Consider the following 21,076-nt stretch of genomic DNA (forward strand, 5'->3'; position numbering starts at 1 on the left):
TTTCTCCAAATGCCACTTAATCATACACACCGGACCTTTAAGTTAAGGGCTACTGGTCACCTTTACTATCACATTCAACAAAACAACAACAAAACGTCACAGAGCAATGAGACTATCCTGTAAACAGAAGGTCTCTGTACCCTATGACCCTAAGAGTTTGCTCTCCGTCCTTGGATAGGCACTTGGGGAGCCGCTGTGCTGCTGAGGGCATGCAAGAAGCTTCCTGTGAATGGAAAAGGAGAATACACAAATTTCCCTCTTGGGAATCAGAGTTACAGAAATTTCTACCTGATAGGCAGTTCTTGAAACACCTTTTTTTCTGATATTCCTTTTTACCACTCTTACAACTTGCTCATCACATCTCAGTCAATCAGTCTGTGCAGCATAACATCAGATCCAAACACACTCTAGGCTTTTCGTCTACCTTAGATTCCTCTTTTTTGCCAGACTTTATTCAAATTCAGTCGAGAAAGATTTTAGGTAGCACCCCGCACTTCATCTGGCACAGAGCAAGAGTAAATGGGAGAGAAAGATCTGGCTCTGTAGGGCTGAATGCGAATTAGTGCTAACATGAAGATGCAAAACATAGGAGAGTCACAGTTCTTTATGGCTGTCAAATATCAGTCAGCAAAAAGGAGTAAAGCAATAGTCAGTGCAAGGATACGTTGAAGAAGACACTAAAACAAGAGGAAAACACCTCTGATTTGGGTAGGTTGTTTGGATTGTGTTGTCATAAAAAATACAGTCAGACCCTTTACATGCAGAATAGCAGGCTTTTTTTTTCCAGAGTAAAGACTGATAATGCACAACTCTTTATTTTTACATAACATAATTTAATGGACAGCAGTTTGCTTCTAATAGACAGTATTATTGCACTGATGTGAAGTAATGTAAGAGAGGAATCGTTGGGAATATGCTGGGATCTGAGCCATTGCAACAGAAACTTAAACCCTGCCTACACATATGCAGATATTTTGGAAATCTTATATTTTTATCCCTCTGTTTCAAAAAAAAAATGTCCACAGGAACTTTGTTTAACAAAATGTCTCTGCCACACTACAACGCAAAAACGACTGTAAACGCTCACCAGTGTTAACTCTTTTCAGTGGTCTACACTACAGTGTATAGGCTAATATTACCTTAACAAAATACCTACTGGAGATCCCATCACTGTTGAGGCCCATCCTTAATCATGTGTAACTTTAAGACTTAATAAAATGTAAACGGGTGAATTTTAAAATATTTACTCCCTGTACAGTTGTCATAAATTAGCTATGGAGACCAAAACAATTTTTGTTTGGTTTTTTTTGTACCCGGCTGTAAACAAGCTGAGCATTTTTACATGGGGATCTACGGGAATTGACTTGCCTCTGGAGCCAGCCTCGAGTGGCCATCAGAGGAACTGCAGTTTTTGGCACTTCATTGTGGCTTCATTTTTCAGGCCCAGAGGTTGCTCCTTGGTCCTCACACATAAACAGCAACCAGAGTCTTGAAAAATTTGCATCTCAAAAAGTGGTGGAAAATAACCATTTAGATATATATTTTTATAGGTATAGACAGGGTCTTAATTCTTGCAAATCAGCTTTTTAGTAATGAGTCACTGAGGCAAAACGAGTGCATTCATACTTTTACAGCCGTTCTGAACTCTCAAAGTCATTCTACTCACTTACATTCTTTGTGTGTATTTTATATTATCACCATCTTTGTATGTATTTATGGGGCACAGTGTAATCTGTAAGAGTAGCCTGCATCATCCCTGTATCATTTGAATAGGTCTGAATATGTTAATCCCCACCTCAGTAGATATTGAATTGACTGGAGCAGCTCTGCAGGCAACGTGAGCTCGACGCGATCCTGTCGACAGCAAGGCTTTGATGCTGCCGTGCTGTAATGATAGTAATTCAAACAACATGATAATGGGGGGATAAGCAGACAAATGATATCATACACCAAACAGGTCTTAGAAAGAGCGAAAGAATGAGACAAATAGAGAGAGAGAGAGAGAGAGCGGTAGAGGGAGAGAAAGAAAGAAAGATGTTTGGAATTCATCGGCTGCACTGAGGTAATTTATATCCTCCCCTTACCGAGACAGTAGCTTCAGTGCGCACATTTAGCCGTGGCAATCTTCAGGGCAGATGACATGTTCCATGTCTTTTTATTTATTAATTTTACACTGTGTCTCATTGCAGGAAACATGACTTCTCTCTGTAACCAGAGGCGATAGAGGAGAGAGAGCAGAGCGGAGAGCAGAGGGAGACAAACGACTCTATCATTCTCTCTGTCTCTCTAGGTCATGCTTCTCCAGCTAGCTCATGCTCATTCCCTTTGTTTAAAGTTTGGAGCGTGTGCCAGGCGTGCCCTAGTAAAGCCTCTGCGTGGAGGAATCCATTATGTTTGTATTTTGGCACGGGTGAAAGGATTTGGGAGGAACCATGATGACTTTATAAACAGTTATAGTTCATTTGTTTAGAGTTGCCAGAAGGCTTTCATTTTACAGTATCACGTCTGCATCTTTTGCCTCGGCTGAGTGCGAGAATTCCCTCTCTGGTAGTTGTATACTGTATTAGTGAATGTATTCTGTATCAATAAAGAGATGAACTGTGAACAGTCAGGCTTATTCGTCTAGACACTGATGGAGTCTGAGTGAACAGGGAATAACCAGTTGCCGTACAGTCAGACAGTTAAAACAAGGGGTGCCGTGCACACATGCACAACACTTTGCCCTAGTGACTCGGTGCTATTGATAGAACACACACACAAATACACACGCACTATTGACTCTACCCTCTCAACTCTGCTGTTCTGAACTCCTCTTTGTTTGTGTGGGAAGCTGCATTTACATAAGAGGCTTATGTCAGCCGCCACATAGTCCCCCCCCTTATTCCAATGAAAAACAAAAAGGACAAAAGCTATTGTCTTGTTAAGTAATGATTTTTGGATTTCTCCAAACTAGTTTGTGCCGTTCTGGAGGTGGTTAGGGGGTTGTGGTGATGCTGGGGCTGGGCAGAGGGTTTTTTGGGGGGGTTTTGGGGGTTGGTAACAACAATGAGAGTAGATGAATGCTGAGGTTGACAGCTGTAGGGCTTATGATATGGGTGTTTGTCTATGTAAATTGGGAGCAGCAATATGACCTTGTAGCTTTGATGTGTGATTGACAGAAGGAGGGTGGATAAGCGAGGCAGGGGGGATCTGTGGTTTTTTTGCCTCATTGGCATCAGACTAGACACATGAACTTGTGCATGCTTACAAAGACACCCAAACAACTCGAGTACTGTATCACTAAACACTCATTCCACATAGTATCACTGAACACAGTGGCCCTAAGCCGCTCTTGTTGGTTCAGGGTTTTCCATACATGCCAAGATATTTGTTGACTTGCTTGCTTTTCACATACAGTTCAAGGTTGGAGGTTTATGTGAAGAACTGTATTTCTTGTAAAACCAGTATTCTACTGTGTTTCCTATTAGTTTGTATATACAGTTATTTTATTGAATAGAAAAAGGTACAACTTGCACATACCATTGTTGTGTCGTACAGTCTTGGTATCCGTATGGGCTTCAGAGCTACACCAGCTCCAGTTTCATCGGTTGTGGACCACTGAAGCACGTAGTTGCTGTTCTTTGTGACTTGCTCTCTGTGCTGCGGGCTTTCTTCTCCCTCCTCTCACGGAACATCATTCTGTGAGAGGATGTGAAACCATAGATAGATGAATGTACAGTGATAGGGAAGGCTGGCGGTTGAGGTGAGAGACGAGTGCAAAGGTCAGAGAGGTCAGATGAGACCGAGAAGAAACAGGAGGAAAAGAGTTCTGCAGTCTCGTCCCACTGAATGCTGTAAGATTTGAATGCTTTTGTGCAATGCGATTTGAGTGGATGAATAGACTTTAATCCTCAGCGCGTTGAAATTCAAAGCCAGAGCATTTGCTTACATTTCCAGAAGTGTCAACACATTTGAACAACAGAGTGTTTCTAAAATTAAATTCTAATTCTGAACCTTTTCGTGGCTCGTGACATATTAGCACACACCAATCCCGTAGTTATGCATGCTTTCCATACTCATTAACAAACTCTTGCCAGACATAAGCATAACAAATCAGCTTTAGTATGCCTCTTTGGCTTTTCTGATGATGTTAACCCTGTGTTATCTGATGTTTATCTGTACTATAGCTTTTGCATAAACATATTTCTCTTTTTCTCTTTCCTCTGTTGCAACTGTCAGGAGGCAGTGGAGGACCTGCTGGAGGACGAGGATGAGGATTATGACAAAGATGACAAGGTAATTATGTCTTGTGTCAGGGATGCACTCACGCACACAAACACACATAGGTACACTGCCTCAGGAGAGGTTGACACCGCTTCACACACCGGAAACACAAACAGACGCATGAAGTGACTCCATCCTCCCCTCCCATCTCCTCCCCATATTCAGGTATCCTCACCGCCTGAGGCGCAAACACATGTAGAAAGATTGTACAACCTTTTAACCTTTTGAAAAGTTTTCTCTGTAGCTTTACACACAGCACATTCTTCACTTTTCCTCCTTGTGGTTTTGCTTCGCTTTGGTCTGTTACTGCAGTTTGGCACACTATCCTTTCCTTTTCCCTTCATGTAACACTATGTCAAATTTACGTTACTAATGCTCAGCTCCGCTTCCTGAGAACATGCAACCATATAAAGTGCTTAGTTAGCTATTTAGGTCCATTCACTGCTCCTTTATGTCCCAGTAAAACAGCATCTGGGCTTGTCCAGACACTATCAGGTAACAACAGGTGGCTGCTTTACTGCCTCCGCTCGTTTACACTGTAGGAACAGCTACTGAAACAAATGCCACTGGATAGGATACAGTCCCTTGTCAATGTTCCACTTGGGAATGGTTATTGAAATGGTACAGCTCTTTATCCACCCACTGTGTTGTGTGGTTTTTGGTGAGGCACACTTGAAATGGAAACAATATTCTGCTTGATGCTCCAGTCTGATGCAACTCCAGTAGAGTTGAACAAAGACAAAATTCTAAGATAAGCTTCTTAAGTGAAACCTTTTCCTGTGAAAATAATAAAGTACCCTAACTAAATAGTCTGGATTCTGAAATTACTGGAGTTGATACTTGATGCCTTACAGCCGCACTCCAGCAATATAAAGGTTAGCAGGCTAAGATGTGGTAAATTGCATGGTTTGGTTTGGTAATCTTTTTGGAGGAAAACTCTGGATGTTTGCAATGGTAATTGTAAAGGCCTTTGACCAGGCAATTTGATATCTTGAAATTATTTTTGCCCGAGGACACTCTGTACGCCGAATTTACTCATGCAACTGCAACCTCACTATAACCTCTCCCATTTTGAAGGGTTGAAGTGCAAGCTTGCAACAAAGGGGTTAAAAAAACACATTTATAGTGCAGATGGTCAAATAGTCATCCCACCAGTGAGTCAGCCAGTCAGGCAATCAGTCAGCCAGGCGTACGATGAGCACACAAAGATACGTGAGCATTACATCCTCTCCCACAGTGATGCAGAAGCGAAGTTTCATGGCTGTGAAGTTCCAAGGCTGAAATGTACAGGGGGGGCACTGACTGAAGATATGCACCAGGCAACCTTGAACCTTTTTTTCCCCCTTATTTACGTCTTTCCTCCATCATTGCATTTCCCTCCTCCTCTCAGGGAAAAAATAAAAATACAGGCATTTGAAAAGCTGCAGATTATATGAAATACATTTTGGACTTTCATATTGAAATGAGGTGCAGCAGCAGCTTTTTGCGGCCTCCGTCAGATTTGGTGCCAAACTGATTATTCCACATAAGAGGGCCTTGCTCTCTGTGCTCACACAGGGCTGGGATGCTGGATAGCACAGCCGCCACAAAGGCTACAATTTACCAACTCTGGCTTCATACATTTTGATCTATTGCTCCCCTCAACTGTTAGCATTTCATTTGAGCTGTAGGGAAGTTGAAAGGGGGGCATTTCTCTTTTTTTCTTCACCTACATGTCTCTCCCCTCCCACTCTCCTACTACCCTTCCCTCAGTCGTCCTCTTCCCTGCCTTTTTTGCTCTAACAGTCTGACACATACCCCCCACCCACCCTCTCTCTCTCTCTCTCTCTTTGCTCTCGCTCCAACCTGGTTAAGTGCAGAACAAATGGACTTTCAGGGCTTAGCAAATTTGTCTTTTACATTGGATATGAGGTCTCTTACGCTGGATATGAGGTACTGCTTCAGATTGTATGAGTAAGTATGAAGGACGGGTCAAAGGAGGCCTCTTTTATGGCACAGGCCTATAGGGGAGAGAGTGAAGAAGGGAGAGAGCAACAGAGAGAGAGAGGAGAGGGAAAAAAATTAATAAATATGCCAAGGCCTCATTTTAATTGAACTTGAAGCATATGTTGCAAGTATGTACAATCCGTCCCAGATGTTTACTCCGGCCATGTGCATGGCTCTTCCCAGTGCACCACAAGGCAGCTATTAGCTGGATAACCTTTGCCCCAGAGGCTAAATGGGGTATTACATGGCCAAAAAGTAGAGCACCTGTTTTTCATTGCATAGAGGACCCCTTGCAGGCTTTTTGCCTTGGATCACCACATGTGTTTTGACTTAACAGATTGTTGGGCAGACGTGAAAAGTGTCTTTCTTGTGAGCGAGCGCTGATATTAGTCACTTAATCTCAATGAAAGTCCAGCATCTAGACTAATTGATGGGGACGGCTCAGTTGTTAAAGCCAAGCAGGCAGGCACATGAAGGGTGAAAGAATGTTAGACACAAACTATTTTTTTTCCCTCCCTCTCCCTCCTCCTCCATCACACTGTGTGTTTGTGTGTGTGTGTGTGTGTGTGTGTGTGCTGACCTTCAACATGGAATGTTACTTGGTTCTTATTGCCGACACACACACACACACACACACACACACACACACACAAAATATGTTAGCAGTATACAGCCCCAGTTTTTAACCTCTATTCTCAATAAAACTAATTTTAAACACAGCAGCGAGATGCAGATGCACCTTTTCTCCTTCAAAGTCCATTAGTGAGCCAATACAATGATGCAAGACCCGAAGTTACAGAGATTGTTTTCTTAGACAAAACCTGTATTATATTTATTCAGCATGAAATGATCTTTATATTGAAAAGTAATCCATTCATCACCTTCCTAGTAACACTAATTTTATTCAGGCTACATCCTCAAAGGCTTCTACCTTTAAGGATGCAGAGTGTATCCAAATAAAAACCTCTTATCTCTCCCTTTCCAGGCATGTCTATGGACGCACATAGGTCATGTAAAAACTATAGACTGTAAAAAAAAACAAAAAACAAAGGAGCCCCATGATGCCACCCACTGGTTTGTAGATTCCCGCTTTGAAGCCTTAAGTTTGGCATTTTGGCCATTGCTGTCTTGGTTTTTTGGAGCTAGAAGTGACCACATTTGGACAAGAGGTCGGAGCTGTGGAGGAGCGAGGGATGGATCTGACTGTTAGTCTGAGGACACTATTGGCAGACAGCCTCTCATTCAAAGTGGCCGTGCCCTTAATTATGTGCAACTTTTTTGACTTAATAAAAATTAAATCGGTGTGTAATATATAGAAACAGTTGTCATGAAGAGGGAAATTAGCTATAGAGATATTTTGAACCAGGCTACAAACATATTTATTTCTGTGGTAAAGTTGGGCATTTTAACATGGGGGTCTATAACGACTGACTCGCTTTTGGAGCCGGCCGAAAGTGGCCATTCGATGAACTGCAGTTTTTTGGCACTTTTGTGTGGCTTCATTCACAGCCGCTATGGTTGCTGCTTGTTAAAAACGCTCCTATCTAGAGCCAGTGTTTGATTTATCTATTCGAGGCGACTATAGAAGCAACATGGCCGGCTCTGTTAAAGAGGACCCACTCTGTATGTAGAAATAAATGGCTCATTCTAAGGAAACAAAAAGACAACGATTCTTAGTTTCTAATACACTAATAAAAACATAATTATGAATATTGTATTCCATTTTTTGCCAGTAGATGCCCCTAGATCATATACACTACACCTTTAACTGGAACATTATCAGAGATGTAATTGTCATTTGAACATTTTTCAATTTGTTTTGTAAAATGATCTTCAGAGAGTTTTCCTCCAGAATGTAATAGACCTTTATTATGGTAGACATTTTGACTTGTCATAGCGGGTAAAGCAGAGGTTTAATTAAGAAACATTAGCAATGACTCCACTCAGTCAAAGTGGCCTGGTAAGCCACTGCGCAGCATACACAAAACCAGGACCTTGAAACTGTTGAAAATTGAATAGCAGCAATTGTGAATGTTACTTGTTATGCCTGCGAGTCACCGTTATGATGTAAAAATATCTGCCACCTTTTAAATGGCAAAGATGAGTATTTACATCCAAGCATCATGACTTCTTGTCACCTCAGTCATCCCTAAACCCCCAAGACAAAGCAAATGTTTTTTATCCTTTAAATTCTACTATCAAACTGATTTAAAAGTCCCTTAGCACCTTTAAAAACCTTTTCAGTATATACAAATACAGCTTGAAATAACACTGTGAGCCTTGGACAGTGTGAGATAGCATTCCTATATTTAGAGGGTACTGGCTTCAGGGGGTTCAGTGTGCAATGTAGCCTGTGATGTCTCCTCTCACCTGTGGGCTCACTGTCCCGAGCCCGCACGAGGCAATCACCTTAAGGCTTTGCATGGGTGTGAGCGTTTGTGTGCGTAAATTCGTTTGTGTATTTGGTGTGAGCGTCTTACTTACGTGTGTGTGTGCATGGGGGGGGGGGGGGGGTGGCTTACTGGAAAAAGGGAGAAAGAGAGTGAGTGTGAGAGAGAGACAGACTGAAGGAGTGAGGAGATTACCCTCACACGGTTGACTGGTCACTGAAGCGCTCGTGCTCCGCTCAGCTAGGCTCCACTAGCCTCAGGAGGACCTGACACAGATAAGATACACACTGCAATCATGTCCTGCTCACGGGCTTACTGCTCAGTGCACTCCCTCTCTTTTTCTCTCTCTATGTCTATCTATCTATATCTTGCTCACACACACACACACAACCACACACATACACACAGACATACCACATGCACCTTTAAAATATATTCCGCTTCTTGCTCATTTTTTCCTTCCCTCCCTCATGTGTAGAGTTGATGGTAAATATAGAGTTGACTTTATTCATTAGCTTGAACACATTGATCTGGAAAATCTAAATTTACGCTGAAATGAAAGTCTTTTTTTAGTCTTAGTTGTGGACCGATTCCTGAAGGCATTCCATATCAGCCAGCACTGAAATCCTTTTTCATCTAAGACTGGGGTCAAACAGTAACTTATTTGTTTATTTTTCATTGTTGTTTTTGACATACTGAAGCACTAGCGCTTTGTTTTCGTGCTCTGCCAGCAATGAAGAAAGGTCTGGCTCAACACTGCACTAAGACTAGGTTAACTGTATTTCTTTGAATGAATCCCAATTGTCTTAGGTGGGGCTATCTCCAGGATGTAGCAATGGTGCCCTTTCAAAATAGAGTGGGGAAATAGGACTTCTTATATTTGGTATTTCACCCCGTTGCCTGACGTCCTGCATCACACTAAGGCCCTGTTTACACTTGCTATCAACATGTTTTGGTGGACAGCGCTAAATACAATTATAAAGGACCATCAAGAGGCACTGTGATCTGATCACTCAAACCACTTGTGTAGGTGATGTTGGGTGCATTTGACCTCAGTGTAAACAATAATGCCTCCTGATGGGTCCCACACAAGGATTACGTCACCAGTGCAGGATGTGCTGGGGTTGTTTTGGCGACAGCATGCTAATGCTCTATAACTTAATCATTTTATGTCGAGTTGGTCAAAATGTTGCTTGATCGTCGATTGTTTTGCAATACGGAAAGAGACATGTTTAATTCTACTGACAGCGATATCTCCAGCTGTACTGACACAACTGCTAATGTGACTAGTAAGCATGTGTGAATGTAATAACTGTACGTGTGGCAGTAATGAAATCTGAACACAAATGGTCAGCTGGAGGCACATGATGGGCACAGGCGTGAACAGCAATATGTCTTGGCTGTCCACCTGTGTTCAGCTCACCAAAATGCATGTTAACACCAGGTCTAAACAGGCTCTATGTTTTGTGTGCCTGATGTGCATTCTTATTATCTCACCTAACAAAAAAAATCTGCTGATGATCTGTATTCTGACATTAATGTAGTATCTTGCACCAGAAGATGCCCAGCCTAAATGGGCTTACAAGGCAGACTGTTTCTTTATACATGGGATTGAGACCAAATATACAAATGATAGGAAAATATGTATATTCTTTATGCCATCATACCTGTATGCGTGTATTATTCAGTCTAGTATAAATCATTTTCAAAGCCTTAGAACTAAATCTAGCCCGTACTTTGCCACTCAGTCCAACTTCTCATTTTTATCAAAGCAAAATTAATTCAGGATTTTTACTCTTCGCTCTTACAAATGTACACGCATAAAGTATGAATGTCCACTCAGAGCATGGGCTGAGATGTTCATGGAGCTCGCCGGAACGTGCAATTGCTGCATCCTGTAACGCCCATCCAGGTGAAATACCAAGTTATTAGGCAGTCCTACTAGAAGAAAGCGGCAGGGGAGGAGTAGTCCATCTGAAATAGGCAACCAATGGCAGACGTATACGCACATGCTACATCCTGTGAGCAAGACTGTGCCTTATGGGATGAAAATACAGTGTTGAATAATATCGGACTGTATGACTCATGCACAACTTGCATAACACACAATGAACAGTCTTGATATGGTAATTCCCACCCAGCCAGTGGTCCACAAAGGTTAGAGCAAGTTGCAATGCGTGTCTGGTGTCATCAGTTTTATGAGTGCTATTTCATAAATTATTCTCTTTATGAGTCCTCTGTGTATATAATATAAACATACACAATACTCTGTTCATTCATCTGTCCTGCTACACAGCCGTCTTCCTACACCACAGTATCTCTTTATCGCTCTCATCTGTAGTGCTGAGACAGCCATTCCGCCCTCTACTGCTTTCCCTGTAGGCACGACTCACGCACATACATGTTCACATGCAATCACGCACATGTTGTGTTTATCAATGGCTCTCTGGCAAGTATGCAACTCCTAGCAAACAGCAAGTATTGGCACACACATTGAGTTCTCATCCTGCAGGCCTCACTGCCATTTCAGCTACATATTTCTCTTTTTTGTATTCTCTCTCCTCCGTTTCGTCTCTTCTTCCGTGTGTCATTAAGCAAGCGTCTAGGATCTCTGCTCCATGTAATATTAAATAAGGCACACACTTTGTCTGTGTGAATACGGTTAAAAACAGTGTAAGTTTTCTGACTTATCTCCAGATAGCATATGGAGCTCTGCGGCACCTTCTCAAGCCCCGGCACTCCTCTCTCAGTCCCAGTCACGGCACTGTGCCGATCGCTCAGATAGCAACACGGCACAATGTAATTGGACTAAAGAGAGCACTGGGAATTATATCAATGCTCTGAAAAAAGACGTGTGACTGAAATGTTGTTCTGGGGAGGCTATTGAGCCTCTGATGCAGCAAGGTTGTCCTCAGGTATCGGGGGGGGGGTTCAACTGCTGAGGAGAATGGGGAAAGAGACAGAGGGAGAGATGGGAAGAGAAAAAAAGTTTGAATGTCTGTGTTCTTTTCTTCTCGCCGCCTGTGAAGGATGAAAAGCGTCACGCTGTAAAAGATGCTTTTGACTTTTCCGCTTCATTTTTCTTCCCATCTCACTGTTTTTTTTCTTCTCTTTTTTTTCGTTGTTCAGCAGAGACGCTGGTAGGAACTGCATTTTAATCATGTTTCACTAATAGAGGGAGGAATGAAAACAAAAAGGAGGGTGAAAGAGGCATGGAGGGGTATTGTCTCTCTATGCAAAATACACTGCATTGTTTGTTTGTTTTTCCTCTTTGTCACACACATACATCAGGTGGATCATCTCTCACTATCTCTATTCCCCCCAGATACAGATCTAGTGCTTTGTCTTTTGCTTTCTCTCATTTCTCCTTCAATCTCTGACTCTCCGCCATCCTCTTAACACTTTTACTTTAACTCTGGCCTTTGTTATTTAAATGAAATGTGTTGTTTTTGCACTGTGGGTCTTTTTCTGTAGTTTTGTAGATTATGCTTATAGGTCAAAACAAATATACTCACCACTGTCATTGTAAAGATTATGTTGTAGACATGGGTGCTTCTCTGGATACAGCTTTGCAATAGTCTAATGGAATATCAAATTCAGTTATTTTGAAGTCGATACAAAGAGTACTGGAAAAAAAATCAATTAAGACTCTGGTATGAGTTGCAGGGCTAAAGCTGTTTTCAGTGCAGTGTGTATGTTTACAATCTCTGCAGTACATTTGGTGAGAACAATGTTATTCTTACCTACAGGCTATAGCCTTGTTACATTGCCCAAAACGTCAGCTTTAAGACCCAGTTGTAAAACATCCACATTTTTTTTCTTTTACCCTTTCACCTTAATTTCTCTGGGTGGTAAAGAGAAAATCTCACTGTAATCTATCCACAAGGACCCTAAACCAGGCCCCTGGGAGGACAGCCGTGATAAAAACCATATCCTCGAGGATATGTTGGCTTCCTGGCACTTTGAGTGGATACGAGCAATGGTGGTAAGTGGGCATGTGTGTGGCTCTGGCACTCCTTATGGTGTGTGTCGCTGTCTTACGGTTTCCTATTTAGCTCATCGTCTGTCCGACGGCCTCTGTCTGCCGTCCTGTCGGGGTTTGTGTGCAATACTTGTCCCCTGTCCGCGTCTCAATCAACACCCACGCACTGCACGTTTGGCCCGCAACCCAACCCCACCTCGAGGCCTCCGCCTCTGCCTGCTCTTCAAGGTGATGGGGGAACTAATGGGGCTCCAGCATGGAAGGCTGCTCCCGTCTTTGTGTGTGACTTCCCTGTAGCACTGTAGACCTGTTACACAGCAAGGTGACAGCTGTATTGAGGTGCAACAGTGTGTAAACTATTTTTTGCTGGCGGGACTTTTGGCTCTGGATTATGAAAGGGTGACATTGAGAGCGACTGGAGTGAATTTTGACCTATTTGGGGTATAATTTGTGCAGTGAGAGGCCATAAGGAAATAAAATTCCCCTTATAGAGTGATGTTTTTTATTTTTCCAAAAAAATACACTTTTAGATTCAGATTTTGTTTTTGAAAAGCACTAATTGCATTCCTCTCAGAAATAATGATTGTTTTCAGACCTTATGACCCCGAAGTCACTGATAATAAGCACTAAACAAACTAATTTTCTAATGAGTTTCAGAGCCCTGAGTGTGTATACGTGTGTGCATGTGTGTGCCATTGCGGGTGGTGGGGTGATTTGAATGCGCTTGTGAGCGCTTTTTCTTAAAAGTTGCTACAGAAACAGCAAAACTATTTCATATTGCTGGAGCAAATCCCAATGCTCATTATGCCTAATGCAGCAATGTCTACTCCCCCAACTGTTATTGTTCTGAATCACATACACACAAGCGGCTGAACCAACTGAACTTTTTGACTGATGAACTATGCATCAAAGGATTACGACGAGCACTCGTTGCACTGTAGGTGAGGAGTTCTTGTGTGCTCTCATCCACCCGAAGTAAGTCTCTGCGAGACTCTCACCAAATAGGATGTTGAAGACGGCACACACTCAGCCCTCCCGGTCTCTCATTGGACAGAATGTGGAGCACAACACTTGACAGCAGTGTCGTCTGAATTTGAAAGTCAGACATGTTAGAAGGCAGCCGCCACCTTTTCTTTTAACAAGAGTCATAAATCTGTAATGAGCACAGAGAGGATGCATATTTTATTTACTTTTTTGAAGACGTGATCCCTTCACTTCATAGCGATGCACCCGCGCTCTGTCGATTTTTTTTTCTTCCAAAACAAAGTTTAAAACAGTGGATGTTACAGCTGTTTCTATTGCCTGTGTCTCTCTGAACATGAATATGTAATTAAAGGTACGCCAAAGTTAGCAAGAGATTCACACACCTAGGTGATGAATCATTTGATTTTACCAGAATAAGAGTAAGATTTGATTTACCTAATTAAAAAATGTTAAGTACTGCATAGTCCAAAATCACAATTAGTTAGAGTCTTTTGGATACATACTCCACTTCACAGAATTTATAAAAAAGCCTATATTTGTCTTAAAAATAAATTTCCATTTCTAATTTAATTATAGAATTTCTGCACCTTATTAAGATAAGATGTCAAAGCCAATGTGGACTTTTATTGTGGGGTATAACCAAAAGAAATGAATCTAGATTTTAGATTGTGCAATAGCATATGTTTTAAGGCAACGCAGAGAGAGACAGAGACAGAAAGACAGACTGACAGTCAGATGGAGGGGGAGACGGGCTGGAGCAGCTAAACCAGGCCAACAGAGGACAAGAGTAATGTTGTCCCATTCATCACAAACTGCCAGGCCAGATCCTGGGAAGGACAGGGGAAGGAGAGTGCAGGAGCAGGGGAGCAGAGGTGAAGCAATGTGGGGGAAAATTGGGCAGGCTGGGGGTGCAGGGTAGGCGGGGGTCGGGTGGCGTTCAGCAGGAGGCGAGGAAGGGTAGCACCAAAGTTGTGGGGTGGTAGTCATTTATGTGTGCGTGTGGGCGCCCGACCTTGAGTCTGATGGAGTGGCTGGTGTGGTGGAGGTGATGAGAGGCCCCAGGGGGAGCTGCGTAAAGATGATCAGTGGCAAACGACCTCCTGCCACCCAGACTCATCAGAGACACACCAACTCATAACACCAGAAACCTTCTCTTTAGGATAGGAAGCAGAGGTCAAACTGAAAATATGTCACTGCCGCTTCTACCTTTTATTCCCTCCTTTCTTTCTTCTTTCCCTCTCTTTTATATATGCGTATATTTATCCTCGCTATGGGACTAAGCTGGGTAAAGAGACTAATTAATACTAGAGAGCATTGTGTCTGCTTGGTCCACCTTCAGCTGACAGTCTAAACTGGAGTTTGACTTTGGCTTTGTCGGAGCAACCCTCAGCACACATGGATATTCTCAAAGAAAACTGTGTGTACATCTTTTCCACACAGACATACACATATACACATTTTCCTCCTCACATTCATCCATGTGGGCCTATGGGAGTGGGACACCCCTTCACATCTTAACGTGGCCTTTGTGTGTGTGAGCCGCTTGATGAGGGCCAGGAGGACGTGCAGCACATCTCAACGCCCTAGTTAAACAGATATTTATGTGTTTATGATAAAAAGAGAGGGAGGGAAATAGAGATGTATCCCCTCCATTCGCTCATGGATTAGTTGTTGTATGAGATAAATTATTTATTAAAACCGCAGCTTAAAAAAAAAAGGGAACATCTGCCTCTTTCATGTGGCGCTGGCGAGGTGCCAGGTTGCATGGTGGCATCTGAGGCCGGTCGCAAGGCCTTTTGTCTCGTCTTGTTGTCGTTTCCTGACAGAACGGAGATGTTCTTCTAGGCCACTGGGTTCCCAAGTTTGTTTTTTTTCCCCCTTAAGGGCCTCTCTTAACTCCCAGTGGGAGAAATCTGTGACTCACCGCTCCCCAGTGGAGTTGGTAATACTTGGAATAGGCACAGATGAAACATATTAGTTTTAATTTTAAGGGCAGTCATTGGCTTACATAATGTGCCTCTGTTTTAGGAGCTGAACTATTTAAGTGGTCAACATGAGAGAGAAAAAGTACTCCATGCTGCATGAAAATATTCATTTATTATGCCTCGAAAAAGTTGAACAAGTGACAAATCACTTAAGAAGTTTACAAAGTTTTCATGAGCAACAAATGTGTCTTGTTATGCTGATTAAAGAGCCATTTCACCACCAGAAAGATGGCCTTTTCATAGAACTAGGCTGTCTATGCGGTAAAATGATGCAAATACTTTTAAAGTGGCTCTACATGACAAGAGAAAGCAGAAAGGGCTGTGGCATTCGCTTTTGCATTCGCTTTTGCTCAAGAGGTAGAACACCTACAACTACCAGAATGCACTGCATCACACTAGACCAATAAAGACTTCCACTGGTGGGTGTTTTAATGCAAGCTTGTCTGTTTTTGACACAGAAAGCAATATGGCGACAGGCTGTATTGTATTGCAGCTAAATAGTGTACTCAAATATTTTCTGAAAACATTTAAGGCCTGAAATAAGCAGTGCAGTAACGTAAAGAATGGTATGTTATATTTGTTTTACAGTTTCATCTCAGTATTTTCAGCCTCCGTTTTTACAATACAGGAAACTGTATGGCGGCCACTTCCTGTTCAAAAACTCCTGTATTTAAGATAAACAGTGCACTAAAAATGTTTCTGGCTAGAACAAGGCAATGCAGTCGCAGAATCTTGGTTTAACCAGCACTGTTTAGTTTCAAAGTTTGGTCGGAGTGTCTCTCGAACTGCTTCTATACTCTTTGTATATACATTTTGTAGTCCGAGCAACAACCCAGAAGCCATCAAATTCCAGCAGATGATGCATTTATTTGAGCTTAGAAATGAGCACAGAGATTTGCATGCTGGTAAGATGGAGGGAAGTTTACCACATTTCATTTACACATTTATACTATTGATATTGTTGTGATACATTGCTTGTTGAAAATAGGCAAAGTATCCCTTTAATAATCAGACTACCCTTTTGTACATAAGTACACTAATAAAGACTTTTTTTGAGCATTTTGTAATGTACCTACAATGCAAAATGCTCTTGCTTGCTTGCTTCATTTTAGAGACAGGACATCTGCCCATTTAGCTATTTGGAGTCAGATGTTTTACTCACGTACAGAGCCAAACGAAAAATTACCAGACTGAACTGAATGCCATCAGTGAATGCTAATAAGCAAATGAAAGCATTCTCTCCTACTCGTGAACAGTGTTGCACTTTCGTCAGTCACTAAATTTTATTAATTTGATTACAGTAAGTCAACAATTTTAGCACAGCCAAATATGTTAGTGGGTAAAAAATCATTATTTATTTTATCCATAATTTATTTTACAGAGAGATCGCAACACATCACATTTTAAATATACAGAAGATGCTAATTGTATGCACTATTTATTATTCTGTCATTCCTAATTCTTGCACAGCCTTTGGAAATTGAATTTGTGTCACCCCTAAAGCATTCCTCAACTTACTCAACTTTTCAGCATTTTTTTTCTTCTCTTTTTCCTGGGGTGGAAATGGGAGGGATGCCGCCTCCCTCTGCAGTTACAAAATCAACAAGAACGCTTTCAGATGCCCTCTGGGAGCCACATATTAGCATCCTGTCACGTTTTATATGACATTTCAATTTTTACTGTGCTGCCAGAGTGAGAGAGGCGAAAAAAGAAAAACAAAGAAAAACAGGTGCAATTTTAGCACAGCAGCAATGAGCGTCAGCCACTTGTGGTTCAGGCTCATTTTGTGGCGTGATGGGATGTATGGTGCTGCATTATAACAGTTAGGTTTATCATTTTTATGGTGTAACCCAGCAGGGAGAACAATGTGATCGGAGGTTAAAACAGTCTCAAATGGCTCTCTCTATTTCCACCCAGTAGATATAGGACAGATATTTGAGTCCAGCGTAATAGGCTAAGTCCTTAGTGACCTCTCTCTTGTTTAGCTCTAGGCCTTGGGTCAGTGGAGAACATACTGTCTTTGCAAAGTTTACAACTGCTCACTTTGCACTTTTGCATATAGATGTACTCTGGCATGATGCTATCTCCCTAAAAGAGAAATGGAGCAGTCGAGTACACAGAGGCATTGTGCATCTTTCCTTTGTTAAATATTTAATCAAGTGTTTCAAGGAGTTTACCACATTTGTTTACCACAATTTACCAGCAAGTGCAATGTGGTTAGCCTGACTTGGCTGTTTCTGTGCATGTGTGTGTGAGAAGCTGTGCGTCCCTGGGCTCTCTCTGGTGTCACTGAGGGTTGTTTCTCCTTAACGCGTGCAAACAGCTCACATCACTTTAACGAGCCTTTCCCGCCTCTGTCTTTCCTGATGCGAGCACTCCCATGATGCAGCCTGCTCCACACACTTGTACACAAGGTGGCTCAGTGCTGAACTGATGGGTGCTTTGCTGAAATTTCATATCACACACATCCAAACAATGATGCAAACTTTGGACATAACCACAAAAGATGCATTTATATTCTTTAAACGGCGTGCATGCAATTAAAACAGCTCTCGCTCTCAACAAAGGACACCAACTCACTAAATATTTCTGCTACCAGCCTGATGAGAGTTAATTGATGTCAAAGATTTCCTCTGCACATAGAAACATTTCATTCAAGGGGATAAACAGATTGTCTCAATGCACTTTTTCATTTAATACACAGTAGTTTGCACTTCTTCTAACTTTACGGTGAACTCACATCAAAATCTGAGTGGCCCTGACCTTTTGCTGTGCAGTAGATTATAAAACAGATGCTATTCAAAGGAAAAGATAGACCATCACACAGGAAAAGACAAAGAGAATGAATAAAAACGACAGAGAGGAGGGTAAAGGCCTCAAGATTCCTTTGTATTTATATTAGATAGACACTCTGGAGTACGCACAAATTACTGATGTTTTAAATTAGCAAATCAGTAGAGTACTGATGGTCATGGGCATTCAGAAAATTAATTAAAGCAGTGTGTATTCTCTCTTATATATTCCGTCAACCCACAACTGGGGATCCTATATTATATTCAGTGTTTTGATATTCTTGCATATATTTTGTTTTCATTTAACATTACTCCTCTCTGCTACATATGCAATCATTTTAAATCCTTTGTGTGAAGCATTTGGTTCAGTGTAGTTGCAAAAAGCAAGCCATAGGGGCCAGTTCATAAAACTGTGTTTAGATTCAAAACTGTAACTGTGTGTATATACCAAGACAGAAATACGAATTATTTTTGTCAGATTTATAAAGTCGCACATATGTATGTTTTATAAATCTCAGTCATTATGGAGCTGGGCACACATGTATGAGCCTCATTTCCACACCCACAGCTTGTGCCCTCTCTACCAGTTATTAGACTGTGGATATTTGTAGCGTCTGTACCACTAATTCATTGCATCATGTTTCTGTAAATCTTCATTGTGGTAAAATCTCAATCATTATAATTAATGAACATGAAACATGAAAAAGTATGTTTACAAAAAAACATGAAAAGTATTAACAATAATTCATTGATAGAACTCATATTGAAACTGACCTTACAAAGTTTGCCGTTACTAAGGATCAAATTAAAAAATCATTAACTGAAAGATTATGGCACGAATGCAACTCAAAGTGATACATTATAAATAGTTTAAATTGAATTGTTGAATTGAATTTTTTTGTGCATATGCATCATTTATACATCTGGCACAAGATCTTTGGTATAAATCTCAGAATCAGATCTCCTTTATTTCTTATTTGTGAAGTTAGGGATATTCCACATAGTGGAATGGTGGTGTATGTACTGTACTTCACATATAGGTACCAATGACATGTGTACTTGATAGAAAGGGTACATATCACATCTACATAGATTCACAGCTGTCCTACAGTAGAGGAAATCGTCAAGAATGACTGCTCTGTCAGCTGACTGCATTGATAATTTGTAGTACACAAACCGAACTGGCAGTTACTGTAACATGTCAGTGTAACACATAGCAGATTAACCTACAGTTCCAGTCTATTAAAATGCACGATGCTAAACTCATTAGGCAAGCTTATTACACTATCTGTCTGAACAATTCAAGCCATGCAGCATCATCCTTCAGAACAACTGCTGTCAAAGGTGCTGGGATTTGTAGCCTACTTTGAGGTTTAACATAACTTGCAACTGTAGCCAAGTCAAAGCGAGAGGGCCTCACTGATTTAATTTTATTAGCCGTGCCTTCAGGTCTCCAAACAAACCCACTTAGTGTTTCTGACAGACACAGGAAGAGACAGATGAAAAGACCAGCCCTGCATCTCCTGCACAGACCATGCTCATCCTCCTGAGTGAGACCAGAAGCTCAGGACTGGAAAACCATGTTCTCATCACGTATCACATGTGAGCTGGTGGATGACACATGCACACACATTCCTCACAAAACCACAGAGAGCATGAGTCCTTGATTTAAATTATTTTACCAATGATGGATCCACTCTTGAGGATGTGTAAATGTGCGTCTTAGAAAGCTCAACTCAGTGATTCAAAAATTTCATATTTTGTTTCATATCTAAGCCAAGAGAAAGCTTCCTCTAACCTTGACTGTGATGTGTGAATGCCATGGCTCTCTGCTTATCTTTCTGTGTCAATTCCCTGTCTATCAGTGATGACATTGCAGTCTAAAACAAACTTGCTTGGTAAAGAAAGAAACTGCTTTTAGGTGTCAAGGGCCCTTGTTATATAATCTGTGAGGATATAATATCATTTGTAGAGTCACACAGTAAGACCAGGTGTGCAGATCAACCTTATCTAATAGCTGTAGGGTGTGTGTGTGTGTGTGTGTGTGTGTGTGTGTGTGTGTGTGTGTGTGTGTGTGTGTGTGTGTGTTTTTGTGTGCATATTAGGTTCCATTATAAGAACAGGTTGCCTGGCTCCATATGTGCGCAGTGTGCGGGGAAGCTGGGAAAACAAGGTTCTCCGTGGCCCTCTGTGTTATTGCTACCTCCCGCCTCCCCAAGCCGTGTTTGAAGACAGGAAATACGAGTCAGACCGCAGTCCGAGGGGCATGTGGCAATGGTTTATACTCTAATGACCTCCGACCTATCCTTTCCACCCCCGCCCGCTCTCTCACACCACTCCCCTGGCTCTCAAACACCCTCCCGAAAAAGAAACGGCCTGACCCAGCCCAGCCCGACTCGGCACGGCCGAACCCAGCCCAGCACAATAGACCCTGCGTTCTAAGATTTGTTTGAGCGAGCAATGGAAAACAGATGGACTCTGAGGAAAGGACTGAGAAGAGGAGGAGAGAGAGAAGAAGAAAGAAGGAGAGTCTTGTAAAATATTTGCGAAGAAAAATAACCCAGGGACGCTGTCTAATTATATCTATTTGTCTTGTGTGGTTTTGCTGGGGAGGCCATGTGGTCTCCCTGACTGCTCCATGGTTCATTTTTCACATTATCTGATCCTGGATGGAGAGCAAAAAGAGGGGTGGGA

General features: G+C 41.8%; 1 protein-coding gene across 1 annotated transcript in view; it reads left to right on the top strand.

Annotated features, from left to right (window-relative positions):
* mctp1a (multiple C2 domains, transmembrane 1a) overlaps positions 1 to 21,076 on the top strand; it is an 86,512-nt gene that overhangs the window by 51,175 nt on the left and 14,261 nt on the right. The window contains exon 16 of the mRNA XM_042487805.1: positions 4,219 to 4,275. Within this exon, the coding sequence (XP_042343739.1) occupies positions 4,219 to 4,275 (57 nt within the window). The remainder of the gene's footprint in view (positions 1 to 4,218; positions 4,276 to 21,076) is intronic.

Source organism: Plectropomus leopardus, chromosome 6, assembly GCF_008729295.1.
Source record: "Plectropomus leopardus isolate mb chromosome 6, YSFRI_Pleo_2.0, whole genome shotgun sequence".
Classification (NCBI taxonomy): Eukaryota; Metazoa; Chordata; class Actinopteri; order Perciformes; family Serranidae; genus Plectropomus; species Plectropomus leopardus.